Consider the following 20,158-nt stretch of genomic DNA (forward strand, 5'->3'; position numbering starts at 1 on the left):
AGGCCCGCTTCCCAGGGTATAAACAATTAGGCTGCGATTGGTTCTCAATAATAGCACTCAGGATTTATTGACCAATCCGGTGCATGCGCTAGGCGTAAGAGAAGGGGAAGAACCCACTAAGAGTCAAACCCCCTCAGGGAAGGAGGGAGGGACGTGAATCACATTCTCATTGGTGGGGAATATTCATTTGGACCCGCCTACTTTGCTTTTTTTTTCTTGGCTCACCGTCGTTATTGGCGGGAGTATTGACGTCGCGGAGACAATCCGCGCTTTCTGCGCTTGCGCATGGAAGAGGAGGCGGGGTCAAGTGTCCACAGGAAAGAGAGTGGGGTGATAAGTTCTCTCGCGCGAGCCGACTGACTGACGTCGGCAACGGCTTTGCTCAGGGTTTTCCAAGATGGCTCCGTGCTGGCGCGATTGAAGCTCCATTGCGTGTGAGATCGGTGAGTATCTCCGGCCCCTGAGTGACCGGACGAGCGAATGTCTCTGAGGGAGAAGGTTGAACAAAGGCCGAGGGAATCCTGAGGGTGAAAAACAACGAGGCTGTTAGGAATGGTGGGAGCTGAATTCCAAAACACCTGGACATTGGATAGCATTGAGAAGGGTTCACATCTCTATGGTGTTCGTTTTTCTGCCTGTGCCCCTGTTCAGAGGATTTCACCTCACTTTCTGTCCCTGTGAGAATTGGATTTTGGAAAATGTGGAAAAGACTCTGCTACTCTTTTTCACCTAATTCCAAGGAAGCTCCCCAGGTCTTGGACCAGTGTCTGGCAGCTGTGATGGACTGGATGAGGGCCAACAAGCTAAAGCCTAATCCAGACTAGACAGAGGTCCTCCTGGTCAGTCACAAGGCTGATCAGGGTATAGGGTGGCAACCTGTGTTCAACGGGATTACACTCCCCCAGAAGACAGTCTGGGGGTCCTCCTGGACTCAGCGCTGACGCTTGAAGCTCAGGTGTCAGTGGTGGCCCAGAGGGTTTTGACACAGCTAAAAGTTGTGCGCCAGCTGTGACCGTACCTTGAAAAGCCTGACCTGGTCACGGTGATCCATGCCTTAGTTATTTTATGAATAGTTGTTAATGGTTTTAAATATGTTGCTGTTTTATTGATCTGTTTGGCATTGAATTTTGCCGGTTGTTGTAAGCTGCCCTGAGTCCCCTCGGGTGAGAAGGGCAGGGTAGAAATGTTGTAAATAAATAAATAAATTAGTTACATCCAGGATGGATTACTGCAATGCACTCTACATGGGGCTACCTTTGAAGACTGCTCAAAAACTGCAATTAGTGCAGAGGTCAGCAGTCAGATTGCTAACTGGGGCTGCTTATAAGGGAGCATCTACTTCTTTATTCGGTCAGTCGTTTCCAACTCTTCGTGACCTCATGGACCAGTCTGCGCCAGAACTCCCTGTCCGTCACTGCCCCCCCGGTTCCTTCAAGTTCATGCCAGTAACTTCAAGGATACCGTCCATCCGTCTTGCCCTTGGTCGGCCTCTCTTCCTTTTCCCTTCCATTTTCCCCAGCATCATGAACTTTTCCAAACTTTCCTGTCTTCTCATGATGTGGCCAAAATATTTCAACTTTGCCTCCAATATCCTTCCCTCCAGTGAGCAGCCGGGCATTATTTCCTGGAGGGTGGACTGGTTGGTTCTTCTTGCGGTCCAAGGCACTCTCAGGATTTTCCTCTAGCACCAAAGTTCAAAAGCATCTATCTTCCTTCTCTCAGCCTTCCTTATGGTCCAGCTCTCGCACCCATAAGTTACTATGGGGAATACCATTGCTTTGACTATGCGGACCTTCGTTGCCAGTGTGATGTCTTTGCTTTTCACTATTTTGTCAAGGTTGGCCATTGCTCTCCTCCCAAGAAGTAAACGTCTTCTGATTTCCTGGCTACAGTCTGCTTGTGCAGTGATCTTCGCGCCTAGAAATATAAAGTCTGTCACTGCCTCCACGCTTTCTCCTTCTATTTGCCAGTTGTCAATAGGTGTGGTTGCCATAATCTTGGTTTTCTTCATGTTTAACTGCAGCCTGGCTTTTGCACTTTCTTCTTTCACTTTGGTGATGAGGCTCCTCAGCTCCTCCTCACCTTCAGCCATCAGAGTTGTATCATCCGCATACCTAAGGTTGTTAATGTTTCTTCCAGCAACTTTAACTCCAGCCTTGGACTCGTCAAGCCCTGCACATCGCATGATGTGTTCATAGGGAGCATACTATGCCTCTATTGAAGCAGCGCCACTGGTTGCCAACAAATTTCCGGGCCCAATTCAAAGTGCAGAGTATCGCCTACAATGCTCTATATGGTTCAGGTCCAGCCTGTCTTCATGACCGCCAGTTCTTTTTATGAACCGGCATGGACTCTGAGGTGCATCGGGGAGGCCCTTCTCTCAGTCCCACCGCCTTCACAAGTACAGTTGGTGGGGACGAGGGAGAGGGCCTTCTCGGTGGTGGCCCCCTGGCTCTGGAACGCCCTCCCAAAGGAAATTAGGCTGGCCCCCACCCTCTAATGTTTTTGGTCCAACCTAAAAACTTGGCTCTTTAACCAAGCTTTCCAATGGATACAGAGCCCAAAAGGTTCAAATTGTAGACCCATTGATTTTTTCACTGAAAGTACTTTATATGACTGGTTGGTTGTTATTCATTTTATATTTATAATTACCATAACATTTTATTGATGTATATTTTAGGGTTGTTTGATTTTACTGCGGTATTGTAATGTATTGATGATGCGAATTATGTTTCTCTTTGATATTGACATATCTGTATTTCTTGCACCATAGGTATTTTTACATTATGAGAGCTTTGTAAGCCACCCCGAGTCCTTTATGGGAGATGGTGGTGGTGTGGAAATAAAGTTGTTGTTGTTGTTGTTGTTATTGCTATTCCTATTATTGTTCTGGAAACAAGGATTGGTGAGAAAACTTCAGTGGAGACACCTTTTCTCTATAATAACTCTTACAGGAGTGAATTTCCCTTCTGTGGGGTAGATTTTTCTCACCCTTGTTCTTAACTATGAGTTGTTTAGCCAGATTTTTGTAACTCAAGGACTGCCTGTACAGGTGCTAAGAGAAATACAAATAAGAACAACAATATTTTTATTTACTACCTGCCTCTGCGTACAGCTGAAGGCAGAGCACAACATAGTTATAATACATTATCATACTGAAATATATTCCATAAAAACCCATATTAAAACATGTTTCTGTGTATATTAAAATACATGGGACAAAAATAAGAATATAAAAAACCATAGAATTTGTATTTAGAATCTTGGGCTATTGGATTATGACCTGTTAGGATCATAACTTATTGGGTAGCAGAGTTTCAGGAGTGTTACTTTAGTTTAATAGTTAATGGAAGATCATTGGGTGCATAAATATCTTGTTTCTATTCAATGCTCTCAGCAGACAAAGATTCAAGTAAACTTCTTTAAAATAACATGTTTGTTTTACTCACTTCATGTATTTAAATATACAGGTACATTTCTTGTCAGGTTAAGCTTTAAAATGTTTCAGTTTGTATCTTTAATTTATAATCTTTAACAGTCTCTTCAAAACTATATTACTTTGTACAGTTCTCTTTCATAACAGTCTATTTCTAAGGAACTCAATCCTCGTCTGATTTCTAATTTTCAACCCTGGCTTCTGTACTCAAACAGACACAAGCATCAACTGTCATTCCTCAACTGTCATTCTTTTTTAAACTGCATTCTAAACAGTCACTGAACCAGTCACATGGTCTGCAGCTCCTCCCACTGCCTCAAGTATATAGAGCTAAGAAAACTGCAAACCAAAGAAGACATATACTTCAGGACATTTCTTCTTTGTTCACTTTTTAAATGCTTGTATTAAATTTAAATATGTGAAAAAATATTAAGAACTTGATATATTCTCAACATTTTTCCCCCAAAGGTCCTGAAGTCATTATACATAAAGCAGGTTGTTGAAAACAGGAAGGGTTCTACATCAATAAATGAAGGAAAACAAGGAAAACTCTAGTCCTTCTGTATCTTCGGCAAACCTGGATCACGCAAAACCATGCTGGTACTGGGATAAGAAAGATTTGGCTCATACACCGTCACAATTGGAAGGACTTGATCCAGCTACTGAAGCAAGATACAGAAGAGAAGGTGCTCGTTTCATATTTGATGTGGGAACCCGTTTAGGACTGTATCCTTTGATTTAGTGTGCTGCACAATTTCTTGCATATGATAATGCAATTAAGACTAATGATAGTCTCAGTTTTATTATCTTTATATATATACTAGCTTGGAGACCTGGCGATGGCCGGCTTATTTGAAAAAGGCATGATTTATCTTTGAATGTTAGGTATTCTCAGTTTGGAGTGGGTTAACTACAATTCCCAGAATCGTGGGTCAATCCTCCCCAAACCCTGCCAGTATTCAAAGTTGACCATTTTGGGTCTGTGTACCAAGTGTGGTCCAGATCTGTCATTGGCTGGTCATCACTTGGCTGCAGTGCTCTCTGGATGGGGGTGAACTACTACAACTCTCAGATTCCAGGGGTAATTGTCCCAAAACATGTCAGTACCCACAGCAGGCTATGTTGAGTCTGTGCCAAGTGTGGTCCAGATCTGTCGTTGGCTGGGCTCAGTGCTCTTTGGATGCAGGTGAACTACAACTCCCAAAATCAAGGCCCATTCCCACAAATCCCTGCAGTATGTTCAGTTGGTCATGAGGCTTCTCTGTGCAAAGTTTGGTCCCGGACCATTGTCGGTGGGGGTCACTGTTTCTCTGGATACAGGTGAACTATAACTCCCTTTCCCCCAAACTTGTCCAATATGCTCTTTTGGTTATGGGGGCTCTGTGTGCCAAGTTTGGTCCTGGTCCATCATCGGAGAGGTTCGGAGGGCTCATTCATTGCAGGTGAACTATAAATCCCAGTACCTACTACTCCCAAATGTCCAAGCAAATTCCCCTCAAAATCTACCAGTATTCAAATCTGGGCATATCGGGTCTGCATGGCAAGTTTGGTCCAGACCCATTATTGTTTGGGTTCATAGCGTTCTGGGTGTAGGTGAACTACAACTCCTCTAAATTACCCAGTAGGAGTCACAGTGCTCTGACTTGATGCAGGGTGAACTACAACTTCCACCATGTGGAGTCAATCCCCCAAACTCCTCCAGGAAGTGTAGTAGTGCTGTGTTTGTTTTGCAGACAGATTTGAAAAGGAAGGACAGTAGGCAGGGTCAAGCAAATTTTACACCAATGGAGAACCCTGGGATGCCTGCCTGTGGTGGAGGGCAATGCAAAATCTAGGATGAAATGGTCCCCAAATGAAAACATTCCTTGGGTTGTGGGCCGTAGTATTTGGGGAGGACATTGGCAGGGGTTGGGCTACATATTCATGGAGCTCGCTGTAACCGCAATGTCAGTGGAAAAGAGTGACTTGCTGTCTCCTCAGCACTGGGAACTGTAGCCTGTTTGTAGAGGCCGGAGGCTGACTGTGTGAGCAGACACCTGTGCCACATACGGGTTTTTACTTTTATTATAGATATAGATAGATATAGATGTGTATAAAATTTTAATGCCTTTGTTAGAATTCAAATCAGTGTACGCTGTTAGGCTCTGAAACTGCTTCCCTAGAGAAAGCTTCAGTGGAGACACCTTTTTCCATAATAATTTTTCCAGGAATGAATTATCCCTTCAGACGGTAGATTTTTCTTACTTCCTGTTGTTTCACCCCTGTTCTTTACTATTAGTCATTTGTAAGTTGGATGTTTATAACACAGGGACTGCCTGTATACCGAAACAGTGTGAGAACACTGGTGTAGACATGGACATAAATGTTAGAGGAACTTATTATATAATTTAAATTATAAAAAACTGTGTTTTAAGTGTCAGACAATGGCCTGTTAGAATAAGAATTTGCTGTCTTCCAGAGTTATTGGAGTTAAACAAAACACCTAACATTAAGTGTCTTACAAATTATTGTACATTGCAGGTATCTTTAGACACAGTTCTTTGTGTTATAACTTGCAATAAAGTCTGCAGACTTCACTTTCCCCCAAAACCAGCACACTTAATAAGAAAAAGTACAGTAGAGTCTCACTTATCCAAGCTAAACGGGCCGGCAGAAGCTTGGATAAGCGAATATCTTGGATAATAAGGAGGGGTTAAGGAAAAGCCTATTATACATCAAATTAGGTTATGATTTACAAATTAAGCACCAAAATATCACGATACATTGAAAACATTGCCAAAAAAATGGCTTGGATAATCCAGAAACTTGAATAAGCGAGGCTTGGATAAGTGAGACTCTACTGTACTACCATATATGTTTGTATGTATTATTTAGTGTATTCGATATTTATATTTAGAGTTGAATTTTGAGCAAATCTGTTTATGTTCTTAAACTGTGATCAAGACATTATGATACTTTGGCGACTGGAATAATATACTTCCATCGGTTTTATATGTTCCACTCCTTCAAACAGTTCCCGAGATATGTAAGTAGACAGTTGTGCCTTTCTGTGAAACCTGTAATGAATTCCAATATTCTGTGATGAATTCTAGTATTTTGCCATCCATGTCCTTGATAGAGAAATGGAAGGCACATCCCTGTTCCAAGAGGATTACTTTGGGACCCACATTGGGTCCCATTCAGGGAGAAAAGCGGGATATAAATCAAGATTATTATTTTATTATTACAAACTAGAAATACACTAGGACAAGAACACAGGAAAGAGAAGCAGAAGTTGGAGTAAATGCGGGAGGAGAATGTGAAATATTGCAGTTGCTACATGTTCTTATGCTTCATTGTGGTATAATATGCAGATAGTGCCAAAAGAATAATGTAAAACTGGTGTTCTGCTCTATTTGCTGTTGTTCACTTCAATGTCTAGTGCTGACGGTAATCGATGCAGTCTGTTTGCTATTCCTTGCTTCATCTGAACAGTAAATGCAGCAATGTTAACCAGTACATCAAAAGCTTGATGCTTTATATGAATCAATGCTCTTGACTTACTGCTCCTAAATAAGCAAAAATATGTAAACAATGAATAAATCTTGGTTTGTAGTCTTGTCTTTTTAATGGCACAGTAAGCCAGTTTGGTTTGATTCTTGCTTCATTAACTCAAGTGCACTTTCTTGGGTTACACGAAGATTGTATTGTTTGTACTAGCAGTACAGTGTTTTGTTAGGAAACAGCATAGGCTTTGCTTCTGATTTTTTTCAATATTTAGAGGTAATCTTCATACTATTTCTCATTTTATGAATCAAGGGAATCATAATGAAGATTCTAGAGAAAGGCATAGAATACCAGTAGCAACTTCAGATGGTATATTTGCATTTGGTCCTTTTCAAAAAGATATCATTCTTACCAAATTAGAAAATAAGATGGTGATTTTGAGATAAAAAGTATATGTCTTCCTTGTTTTGTATAAATTCTTTTCTTTGTCAGAATAGATAATTTAGTTTTATAATGTGGGAGATTTTTTTATCATGGTAAAATCAATTTCTTGTGAGTTATGATATACACCTGGACAACTTCGTAAAGACTCTTTCTTTTCATAGGTGACAGGAGCTTGCTGCCTCTTCCTAGCAGGCAAAGTTGAAGAAACACCTAAAAAATGCAAAGATATCATTAAAACAGCTCGTAGCTTACTAAATGATGTGCAGTTTGGACAATTTGGAGATGATCCAAAGGTAAAATCACATGTGCTAATGGTTCTGTCACCTAAAACCGCCAAGGAGTAACAAAACTACTATTGTTTATAGTTGTTTAACACATGATTTTAGTGGGTTTTTAAAATAAAATTAATAGTTAACTAAGTTAGAGCAGTACCAACATTATTTTATATAAACTATTGGAAACTTAATTCATTGTTGGACAACTGAAGGACTATTTCAGTGGTTGGGATCATATTTTAGACAAACTTGTCATATTTTATTTTGAAAGGCAATGTGTACTGCAGTGTTTGTGTGTTGTTCTTCTGTTGCATTTGCCTGTCTTTTCAGCAAAGAAATAACCCACTGCACAGGGGAAGCAGTGAAACTGGCCACACAGAGTGCAGCCATATGCATACAGTAAGCAAATTGGAAAAAATAAACTTTTATCACTTATTTTCTTTGTTATAGTAATTATAGGCCTTTTTGTAGCCACAAAGTCTTCAGACAATTTTTATAAATTTAAGAAATGCCTGAAAGCCTTACAGGTTAACACAGACAACATTTCATTGGCTTCTTTCAACAAAATTTGCTAAACAAAAATATGTGTCGCTAGATTGTTCTGCCACATTGTTTGTCAGTAGCTTTGGAAGTTTCAAAGGTTCTGAATACTTTGTGAGCAGCTCCCCATAAAAATTATTGTGGTTGTCTATTCTTGTGTAAATTGTGGTAAATTGGGGATTTCATTTATCCTTTCTGCATTGAAATAACTAGCATGAGAAGAACAAAGCATCAAGGTGCTGACTCAGTAGGATATAACTCCCCCATATTCACTGGAATTCAGTCTTAGTTTCAGCTGCACTAGTCAAGAAAGCTTAAAGGTAATCTGTTCCACTACTGCCATGACATTGCCACTGATATTCAGTTTGGCCTTCTATTAATAAATGGTATAGTCATAAGTAATACTAAGGTGAAAGAAGGCGTTTAGTTACAATTTACTGAAAATGCAATAATGTAGCCTTCATAAGTGGTTTTTGTCAGAAATTCCGTTTCAGATGTTGGAAGTCATCCTGTTCTAATTGAACCAAAACAGTATTTGTTAATAGTTATTGGCATTTGACTGCACATGTGTGCAGTTTCACTCTTTCCCCAAAACTGTGCAGCACTATTATATACACCCTCCTCTCCCCAACGTGGTTGTACAGCAGAGATCAGCCATTGGGCTGTGTTGTGGGGGTACTGAATAACAAGGTCAGATTCTAAAAAAGTAACCCCCCTTTCACTGTAATTAGAATTTCAACCCATATCATACCTCAGTTTTGTTTTTTTCCCCCTCCTATTTTGCCCTTTTGGGTGCTTTCCTAGAAGGTCAAGAGCCTTTTTGCCTGAAAGAAAGACAGGAGATGTGTGTGATGTGGTCATAATTGTAGTTCCTTGTGCCATCCTACTTGGTCCTGCATGCTTTTAGGCCACAGTGACACCCAAGAAAGGGAAAGTAAACACGAGACTTTTAGCTGGCATGGCTGTTCCTGACCATTGTGGCACAAATGAAAAAATGCAGGTGCTTATATGTACTTACATTCACGAACACATTTCTAAATGTATCTTCCTTAGACATTATTTTGTAATACCCTCTGGAACTTTTGTAAAATGTAAAAAAATGAACTGGCATTTTAATATATTATTTGCTCTTTTATGATATTTAGGAAGAAGTTATGGTGTTAGAAAGGATCCTACTGCAGACGATAAAATTTGATTTACAAGTGGAGCACCCTTATCAGTTTCTACTTAAATATGCTAAGCAACTCAAAGGTATCAAACCAATTGGCATTGCTTGACATTTGCTGTTATGTGGGCAAAATTGTATTATGTTATTAAATTTTGTAGTCACTTTAACCAGTTTGATTAGCTGCTGGGTAATATGAAATGCTTTGCTGGCCAATTACCACCATTTTGACTTGTTTTTTTTTTTCTTCCTATGTATAAAACAATTTCTGTGCAAAAAAGCATGATTACCATGTGTTTTTTCCCTTGATTTTTATTTATTTACTCTAGAAGGAGAGGAAATGTGTTGTTCTGCTTATGTCCTATAATATTCTCTGTGGGCACGTGTCTGGCAGCATGCTGTGTGGGCAGATTAATTAATTTTGAGCCTGAGTCATCTCAGTTCAAACTGGCTAGGGTTGTAGGTGCAGAGCTCTTCTGCTGGTTAACTATTTGATGAAGAGAGAAAGACAGGGCAGCATCTTTTGTTCAGCAAGACTTTTACTGCATATTCTTTTGAATTAGAAAGCAGAGATCCATGTTTAGCTTCCTTTTGTAAATTGGGTCAAACATCTATAACTACTCTTTGTTCATTCTCCAGAGGTCTGTTGAGCATATATATATATTTAAAAGACTGAAGGGCAGTGCACATCTTATCATTAGCCCTGCAGAGAGAAATCTAAATTTTTGACTTGCCTTTTTGACCAAGTTAAGAATGACAAGTCTCCAAGTTCCTCACTAGCATAATCTTTCAAGCTGGAAATGGTGGTGAATATCAGCCTTTAGTCTCCACTTCCTAAAGGAACTCAGTAATCCTTTGGGTAGTGGAGTCCAACTTTCTCTTGTTCCATCCCCCTTTTTTCTGATAGCAGAGACCCAAGAGGAAGGAAGAAGGTGACTCTCTCTCAGTTGCCTTTCTTTCTCCAGAATTAGGAAGACGGTCTTAGGCAGTCCCTTGTCAATTTTGCTTTGTATGCTCCAAGGTACTTCACCCTTATCTATGCAAGTGGTTTGCTGTTAGTAATCTTTTTTCCATCCCGTCTCAATAGGTGATAAGAACAAAATTCAGAAACTGGTTCAGATGGCATGGACATTTGTCAATGACAGGTAAAAAAAACCTTTTACATCATTTCGTAATTAAATGAACATTTACTGTTAAATAGTTTGATCCCTGGTGACGATCATTCTTCACACATTGTCATAAATTGCTTTAATGCTTTGGAACATAACTATAATCTATATTTCAAAATATTGAGTGAATAGAACAACATGAAGTCCTAAATCAGTTCTAGGTCACAATGATAGATTGGAAAGGCAAGTGAATTCAAGTTTACTCCACACAAGATGGAGTAACTCTACCAAGTAACTGATACCCAATCTGGTTTTTTTTAAGTGGGCTGCACTCACCATAGTCATCAATTTAATAATCTAGAGGTTCTTATTAAATCTTTCTGAGTCACTGAGGACTCAAGAAGCTTTCATGACATGGAATATCTTTTACCACTAAGGCTGTTATGCCAGCTATCATTATATGCAAACATTTATAGGCTTGTTTTACTTATCTGTGATTGTTAATTTCTAATTTAGACCATTACAATATTCAAGACAGCTTTTGAAAACAATCCAGAGATGCTAGTCTAGCACTATGTCTATGCTATTTGTTTCAGTTATCATTGTGTGCTTGATCATAGTTTTCATGCCAAATAGGAGATATTTGCATTTTCAAGTCTTGTTTTACTTTATGAGATGGTAAAAGAAAGACAAAGAACCTTTGGACCTTTCTGAGGAAGATTGCAATTCGGAATGATTGAGGTGGACATTAACTGTTATCAACAAATGAGAGTAGGATGTTGGAAGGATAGGTTCAGTTTCCCCACCCTTTGCTTAAGTAATGCATGTGTTATAATTTCCATTGCTGATGTGTTTTCTTGTTTTTTCTTGCAACGCTTAAACTACTTTGTTGTGATAGTGTTTGCCATCATATACCTGATGTTTTGGGGTGTATCTACTGACATGAGGGTTGCTGAGGTGATTACATTTGGCAGCTATTTTGAAACAAGACATATTATAAACTATTTATTTATACTTTTCTCCCTTCAGGATTGAGACCTAAAGCAGTAAACAACTTTTAAAATTATACTGTTAAAAATAAAGATAAATACAGAAAATGTCATTTGTGCCATTTTTACATGACACAAGGAGAGTTAAACAATTGATAATTTGACATTTTAAAGAATATAAACAGCCTTATTTTCAATAAGCAACTATTTTGATATGAGGTTCTTTGATTTGTATGTGTCAGTAATTTAATAAAAGCTTCCTTTTACAAGGTCTTTTTTTATGCCCATGGTCTACTGTCTAGCTGGAATTTTTTTTAACCAGCCTTAGCATTGAGAGAGTGAACAAAGAGGAATGGAAAAACACAGAATTCTAGTGTCAGGTTGCTGTAGTAAAGAATGCAGTAAAGCTTGAGTTGGGAATGAATAGGATTCTGCTCTAGCCAATTCTACTGTCATTGTGTACATCTGCCAGAAATAGGCAAGGTAAACAGCATCCCTTACTGAGCATTCATGAACAGGACAACAGACAGAAGAATGGAAAGCTGATACACCTTCCTTACCATTTACTCCAAGCATGTTAAAGAAGCATAGGTCTGGAAGTTTGGTCACCAAAGTAAAATAAGCCTGGTGAAAAAAACACCCCCTGAATGCATTTTGGTAAAAACCTTCAGGTGATTTCTAGAAGATTCAAAATGTTATTTACTTCTGTGAGGTCTACTTGACCTTGTTTTATTTTACAGGGCATATTCTTAGTTTTCGATAAAACGTTTATTGAAAGTGCTCTTTTTGTGGTGTAGGTACCTATCCTTCTTTCCATGTTCTTTCCACCTCTGGTACCCAATTTTCTATTAAAGAAGTAATGCTCAGGAATCATTTACTTCATTATGTGTGATATATCTGTATTTATACACTCCACATTTTATATGTCATAATAAAGTACTTGTAAATGTTTAGTGAGCCTATGTCCTAATGATGTTGGGGTTTTGTTTTTCTAGTCTGTGCACTACATTGTCATTGCAATGGGAACCTGAAATTATAGCTGTTGCAGTTATGTATCTGGCTGGTCGCTTGTGTAAGTTTGAGATTCAGGAGTGGACATCAAAGCCAATGTACAGAAGATGGTGGGAACAGTTTGTGCAGGATGTTCCTGTTGATGTCCTGGAAGGTAATGGAAATATTTGCTGCCAAACCTTTTTGCCTGAATTATTCATTCATTTTATATAATCTGCAACAGTCTGAACTGCTGTTTGCCCCAGACTAGAAAAATACATTGAAATAAAACAGCATTTTAAATTTTTGTTTAGAAGCTAAATAGAAAAAAAAATTTATTTGCCTTCCTGAAAATATATAGTGGTGATAGATGGCCCATGTGGTCTTTTCCAACTCTATGATTCTATTATTAAGTAAAGGTAAAGGTTTCCCCTGATGTTAAGTCCAGTCATGTCCGACTCGGGGAGGGGGGGGGGGTTGGTGCTCATCTCCATTTCTAAGCCGAAGAGCCGGCGTTTTCCGTAGACACTTCCAAGGTCATGTGGACAGCATGACTGCACGGAACATCGTTACCTTCCTGCTGGAGTGGTACCTATTGATCTACTCACATTTGCATGTTTTCGAACTGCTAGGTTGGCAGAAGCTGGAGCTAACAGCGGCCGCTCCCCGGATTTTAACCTGGATCCTTATTATATTGCCTTAATCAATTTCAAATTATATGTGTAAAAGAACTATAGTTTAAAAGAGGATTTTTCAGGCTTAAACTAGAATACGTTTAGAAACCATGCTGTCAAATGCATGTTAGCTTGAAATTAGTTATGCTTCAAATGCAAGAGTGGTCTTTCAGACATGGTGTCAGAAATATGACTTAGATTTATTTGTATATGCTGCTGTGCTCCCTTTCACATCTCTTTTTTTAATTGTTCTGATTAACCCTACTAATTGGTGGCCCCAATCTTTACAGTCCAGTCATTCAAATCCCCATTGTACGTCCTTGTGTCTTTGCTGTGGCCAGTTCCCACCTAAAAGCAAGCTAGGATTGTATCTTGAATTCTGGCTCGGTTTTATGTATGGCCATACAACAAGTCATGATTTATTGGCCATACATCAAAAGCTGCTTGGTGTAAACCTTTGGTCCTCCAGGTCTTTTGAACTTCAGCTCCCAGAATTCCTGATCATTGGACAAGCTGGCCATGGAGTCCCAAACACCTGAAGAACCAAAGGCTGGGCACCACTGGTATAAACCATGGTTTATTTGTTACATCTGTGCCCTATCTCTAGAAGGGGCAAAAAGAAAGCATAGGCAAGAAACAGACCAGAACTGAGAGAAAAAACTGGTTTGTTTGGCATCTGCAGGACAGCCATGTAAGCTCTGACTAAGTTTGACCTGAAAATGTGGCCTCTATCTTCTGGTGCATTTTTTGAGGCATCTACTTGTTCTGTCCTATTATGTGAGCAACCATAGAATGGAGGATTACACATATGCAAGAAATTATTGGTAATTTAATCAACTGTGAAACTGATACTTGAGTTGCCGAGAGCTTTCACGCCTGGAATCACTGGGCTGGGCTTTATGGCCGTTTTCTACCAGCATTTTTTCTTGACGTTTCACCTGCATCTGTGGCTGGCATCTTCAGAGGATCCTCTGAAGATGCTACACACAGATGCTGGCTGTACAGTCTGGAAACCACATAATACCCCCAGACACTTGAGTATTGCCGATAGCAGAGTTGAGAAGATAATGTGGCAATCTTGAACTTGGTGTCATCTCAAAAAAGCATGAGATAAAATATTTGGTATAATTTTCAATACAACCTTCAAAAAATCTGCGACTGTTTATCAGAGTCCTTGACTTGCAATTTATTTTTTTTAAGATATCTGTCATCAGATCCTGGACCTGTACTCACAGGGGAAGCAACAGATGCCTCACCATACCCCGCATCAGCTCCCACAGCCTCCTTCCCTTCACTCGACTCCCCCAGGGCCTACCTCCCAGCAGCCCCAGTCATCTCAAAGCTCAGAGCAGTCCCAGCCCCAACAGCCAAAGGAGCCTCAGCAGGCAGCACAGCAGCCACCGCCACCGCCACAACCACCACAACAGCAGCCACCGCCACCACAAACTCAACCGCCCAAAAAGCCGTCTCCGCAATCAAGTCCTCCCAGGCAGGCAAAACGACCAGTGGTAAGACTGACTGAAATCATACTGTGTAGGTTTGCATCTGCCTTTATATGAAGATCTTCCATTTCCTTCTTTTGCTGCTCTAAGTATAGTACAACTCCTAGTGTTTTACCTAGTACAGTAATGAATTATGACTAAAAGAAACAGCTCTCTATTTCTAACTACGAAAGCGTGAAACGAAGTGTGATGGAAGCCAGGGACCCAAACTAGCACTTCCACTTGTGGAAGTCCATTTTCAGTGGGATTGTGAGATGGACAAACATACAAATCCTTGTGAACTGTAGAAACCTGCCATGGAGAACCATGACACTGCTAGATTCGGGCATGTTTCCTGGGCTATCAAATTGGGCTGGTGACAAGAAGTGAAAATCCCATGACTTAAATTAATGTAGTGTAGGATCCAAGGCACTTTCTTTCCAAGAATGTAGCACATGGTATATCAGGCAACCACATAATCGAATCAGTCCTGAAAATGTTGGTGTGTTATATGCATGGGGTGTATGGGAGTACAAGTACTCAGAATATCAAAAACTAGAAGTGTTTAACAATTTTAGCAATGATGGAGTTGTAAAAACAACACTCATGCTATTGGTATTAAAGGAAATAGAGCAGGGGCTGACAACATGTGACCCTCCAGATATTGTTGGACTCCCAACTCCTATCATGCTGGCTTACCTTGATGGGAATTTGTAAGAAAAGTGGGTACGAAGGACAACTCAACTGATCTCAAGTCTACTGGAGATTTCCAGTATAGCACCAGCCTAGGCAAGATAGTGTCACGGCCATCCCAGTGGGTCTGTGGCTAGATTTGTCAAAATTGAGATATACAGCACCATGCTAAAATTCCAAGTGGCAAAAGTCAAGCCTAGTATAGAATCATAGAATACTAAAGTTGGCAGAGCCCATAGAGGCCATCCCTGCCATGCACTCACGACAGATGGCCATTCAGCCTCTGCTTAAAAACCTCCAGAGAAGAGACTGAATAGTTCTTAGGTTCTGGGCTATAGCCTTAGACTGTTGTTCTAATTAGTAGCATATGACCAAATAGCCAAGAACGGTATTTCCAGAATCAAACACATACACAACATAAAGAAAGAGATTCATTTACAACATATGAGGGAAAGGGAGAAGCTATATGTGTTGTCTATGCTCTTTGAATTTACTACAACCACACAAAAATAACAGAGATCTAAGTATACATACCATTTGCTTTCACTAGGTAAGTTCTAGTGAAGAACCAAAGCATGAACACAGCGAAAATTAAAGTAAGGTTGAAAAGCATATATAGCATGTAAGGCAAACAAGGGCAAAATACTACTTCTTCATCCATAACTCAAGATGGCCCAGTTAAGCAACCAAAGGATCTGACGTTCAGAATTTTATAGCATTTACCCTAGATGCTTGTTTAGATTTTTTTCAGCTGGTGAGACTGGTTTATAATCTCAGGAAAATCAGAATAATGATAGTGATATCTGAATGCTTAAGATGTCCACAAGTGGGAACCTGTCAGAAACTCATTGAAATTGGAATTTTGTGACAGAATCTATCATATTGTGGAAGCCAATGTGTTCTCCGCAACTGATTTAGTACCTGAAATTAAAATATTTTACATTAAATTAGATGTGACAATTCTATAATTCCAAACATTTGCAGTTCAACACATTTGTTGTTACTACTGAGATTGAAGCATTTGATTTCCAATTCCCTTTCCCCCCCAATAACAGGTTGTATCACCAAAAGAAGAAAGCAAATCTGCAGGTAAAATAATTTCTTTCCTCCTTTCCTATAACACATTTATTTTGTGCCATAAAAGATAGTTATTCACAACAAGTTTATATGTCTACTGCAAAGTAAACACTTGAATTTAAACTTTAGTTGTATTATTAAGTTTCTTTTATTTGAAGGAGTCTTATTAACTTGTTTGTTGTGTTATTAATTGTAGCAATGCCTACAAATCTTCTGTTTTCAGAGGCACCTCCTGCTAAGGTTGCTAAAATGGAACCTGCTCATCCACCAATACCACCTGTGCATCAACCACCCGGTAAGTTCTACCGAATTTCTTTTAAAATAATCTTTAGCTTATGATGTGGGATATGTGGGAGGGAACATCCTTTGGTGTTTATTCCTTATGCAGCAAATATAGCTTACAATATAAGTATCTGGATAAACTGTATTCTGAATTTGAGCATGTTTGTTTGAACTGGAGAAATGACTTCAGCAAGACCTCAAGCATGAACTTCTTCCATATAGAACATGATCGCTATTCCACTTTGACATATTAGCTGTCCTACTAACCCTGAGACAGGATATTAAGGTACAACTGGATGATTATCACTTTGTCAGCTTGCAAGGGAGAACTAATTAGAAATTCTGCCATCTCAGCTTTCTGATTTTCGCCAAAGACATTTGGAAAGGCAATTCCACCTTTTAACCTTAATGTAGCTTTCCCAGTCTAGTGTCTTCTGGGCTTGTTGGGTTCACCACGTCAGTAATTGGGAAAATATTAGTTTTATTATTTTGGTTCTTCATTCCCTTACCCGCAGCATAAAAGGAGCTTGACAGATAGATCTCATGACAACACTTCAGACTAATGCCCTAAATTGGTACTTTCCAAACACATCTACCTTCCTCTAGTGTACATGTCCACAATTGTTGTTTCTAATCCAAAATCAGTGCTAAGCAAATTTTCACCCTCATTTGAATAAGTAGTTTTCCTTCATCTCTTTGTTAGTAGTGTTTATGTAGTTTGCATAGCACATAGAAGCCATTGCAGAAAGATATAAGTAACAGGTTTTTCCTAATCCATTTGTAATGCAACATTAAATAAAACTCATATAATACAGCATCTGAATAATTGGGTAATTCATATTGTGGAGAACAACCTCAAGACCCTGATCTAGTTCCTTGGATTAATGGATTCAGACCAAAAAAAATGATACATGCTACATCTAAAGTGCAATATTTTGTTAATTTTTCCCTTCTTGTTGGCACTTGATGATGATGATTACAGTATTGCTGCTTTTGGTTTTTTCAACATTAGCATATTCTGTTTTGTGTTCTATAATCTGTCATTGACATATGCAGTTGATCTGTATATCTTGTGTTTTTTTTTCTTTTCCAGAACACAAGCCTCCTCTGACAACTGCTGTTTCTATGGGGGGTGACCAGTCCTCTATCGTAGATTCCGTAGACATTGCAAAAGTCCAGATTGCGCCGCCATCTCACCCAGCTCCTGTCCATCAGCCGCCGCCTATGCCTCACCGCCCACCTCCTCCACCCCCGCCATCCAGTTACATAACTGGCATGTCCACGACCAATTCTTATATGTCGGGAGAGGGATATCAGAGTCTTCAATCGATGATGAAGACAGAAGCACCAACATACGGAGCTCTGCCGCCCAGCTATGGACCTCCAAGCCACATGCCATATCACCCTCATGTGTATCCTCCCAACCCTCCGCCGCCTGTCCCTCCTCCTCCACCCACTTCCTTCCCACCACCAACGATTCCTCCTCCCGCCCCAGGGTATCCTCCGCCACCTACCTACAATCCCAACTTCCCACCCCCTCGGCTGCCTCCCTCCCATGCCGTCCCACCGCATCCTCCTCCGGGAATGGGAATGCCGCCTGCCAATTACCCGCCTCCCTCAGTGCCCCCAGGTGGACAGCCACCAGTACCGCCTCCAATACCGCCTCCTGGCATGCCCCCTGTTGGAGGACTTGGCCGAGCTACATGGATGAGATAACATTTGTACATAAGATAACCTTTAGCTTTGGGGAATAGTTTAATGGTTAGGATTGTTGAGAGAGAAAACCATGAAGAGAATTTTGTGTAATGTAGACATGGATGTATGGAAACGGAGAAGACAATGGCCTAGAATCTTCACAGTTTAGTCAGCAGAAGAGAATTTTTAGTTTCAATATTGCAAAGCTAATTGAAATACAAGTTCTAAGTTGATTGTAGCACTGGATTATTTTGCACTAATAAAATGTTTTTTAAGGGCCATATTGGCTTAGTTCTATGGGTAAAATTAAAATCTGCTGCTGGAAATCAGTGCCTCCTTTTTGAGTATCAGGATTAATGATATTTCATCTGAAGGAGGAAAACAACTTTCTGGTTGTCATTATAGAACATTCCAGCAACATACTTCGTTCTAAATAACAACAGCTAATTTTTAAAATATATTCAAACACATCGTTTGCAGTCTATAACTGATGAACATCCTTTTTGTGCTTTTTGTTTTGGAGTTTATTGGGATATTGACCTTTAATGAACGTCTAAACCTCTGTGCAAATTTGTGTACATAAATAGCTATTTTCTAAGCGTGAAAGTCTGAATGTAATGGCCTTTGGTTATTTACCATTTGTTCATCTTTTTTAAAGGCTGACTTTGTTGACATGTACTCAAATAAATCTGGTTTTGAAGTCTGCAAATTGGAAGTCTTTTTTCTCAAATATATTTTGTTATGTCAAAATATATTTTTCATAAACCTGCTATTACGCATACATGCATTCAGTCAACCGTAACAGTGTAGTTTGTGTATGCTCAGTATCTGGTTGATCTGAAACTGCCAAGAATATTGTTTACTTAAATTCACTGAATACTGTATTGACTATTCAGACTTGCTTTCCCAAACAGATGGAATAAAGCAACTTTCTAAACCTTTTCCTGTTTTTCAGATGCTCTAGTAGATTTGTTAAATATTATAGTCATAAATTGAGCTGCATCATTTTGCTATATGTGTATTTATCTGGGCTAAAAAGCTGATCCAAGAGTTGTAGTCTTTTTAGTGGCAATAGTACCAATCCCCATCCCGAGAGGAAAGCCAGCATCACAGATTAGTTCTGTCAGGTCCTGCCAAGGTCCACAACCTGGTTGTCAACCCCAAGAGACTCTTGGCTCTGCTTCTGTTGACTTGCCTTCACTGAATGCAAGGAGTGAAGAGTTGGATCAGTATCTTCTAGTTGCCTTACTCTCTTCTAGAGGGAAGATATCTGCTTGGGTCTAGTGGAGTGTGAAGGTAAGTTGAGAGTTAACAATCAAACTTGAAGGGAAATATAGCCTCCATAAATGGATTTCACTGAAGACATGATTTGTTAGGATATTTGGGAAATGGGAGCCAGAAGCAGAGAGCTGGAATTCACTCTGTGCCAAGACATTATTGCCACTTTTGCTGCCAAACTGGCTGGCAATGCTGGCACTCAGCCATCACTCCTGAATGGGGCAATTCATGGGAGCTTGATCCATCAGCTATGCTTTCCAAGTATCTATGCTCCTTATGAGATATGGGGTGTAGCCATAAAAAGAGATTGAGAATTTTTCCCCTTTGCAAATAAAATTTTTGCCCCGTTCAAATTGGGACTTCTTTTGAAGAATATCCAGAAACGTCAGCTGGTCCAGAGAGTTATTGGCAGATTGTTAACAGAGACTGCTGCAGAGGAATTTTGGACATCTGTTCCCAAAATTCCTGATAGTTGGCCAAGCTGGTTGAGGCTTCTTCGAGTTGATGTCTCAAACACCCAGAGGACCACGGTTGGGAACCACTG

At 39.8% G+C, this 20,158-nt stretch overlaps 1 protein-coding gene across 4 annotated transcripts; it reads left to right on the top strand.

The window, feature by feature from the left end:
* The first annotated feature begins 261 nt into the window (after positions 1-261).
* Positions 262-19,045, top strand: ccnk (cyclin K). Of its 4 annotated transcripts, none has more exons than XM_016995970.2 (12): positions 262-443; positions 3,905-4,162; positions 6,380-6,461; positions 7,528-7,659; positions 7,972-8,040; positions 9,327-9,432; positions 10,434-10,491; positions 12,440-12,609; positions 14,309-14,616; positions 16,338-16,371; positions 16,556-16,654; positions 17,735-19,045. In XM_016995970.2, the coding sequence occupies exons 2-12, from the start codon at positions 3,966-3,968 to the stop codon at positions 18,355-18,357; spliced, it is 1,878 nt and encodes a 625-aa protein (XP_016851459.1). In that variant the 5' UTR covers positions 262-443; positions 3,905-3,965; the 3' UTR covers positions 18,358-19,045. The 4 variants fall into 4 exon arrangements, with proteins under 4 accessions (XP_016851459.1, XP_008115154.1, XP_016851460.1 ...); XM_016995971.2 differs by having other exon boundaries at positions 265-443; positions 16,583-16,654; XM_008116947.3 differs by lacking the exon at positions 7,972-8,040 and having other exon boundaries at positions 264-443.
* The last annotated feature ends 1,113 nt before the right edge of the window (positions 19,046-20,158 follow it).

This window comes from Anolis carolinensis, chromosome 1 (genome assembly GCF_035594765.1).
Source record: "Anolis carolinensis isolate JA03-04 chromosome 1, rAnoCar3.1.pri, whole genome shotgun sequence".
NCBI lineage: Eukaryota > Metazoa > Chordata > Lepidosauria > Squamata > Dactyloidae > Anolis > Anolis carolinensis.

What these genes read in the sequence shown, in the direction of transcription:
- ccnk (XM_016995970.2), top strand. Translation starts at nt 3,966, where the DNA reads ATGAAGGAAAACAAGGAAAACTCTAGTCCTTCTGTATCTTCGGCAAAC. An exon ending in AGTGCAGCCATATGCATACA is followed by an intron (nt 8,041 to 9,326) that starts GTAAGCAAATTG and finishes TATGATATTTAG; the next exon opens with GAAGAAGTTATGGTGTTAGA. An exon ending in TGGACATTTGTCAATGACAG is followed by an intron (nt 10,492 to 12,439) that starts GTAAAAAAAACC and finishes TTGTTTTTCTAG; the next exon opens with TCTGTGCACTACATTGTCAT.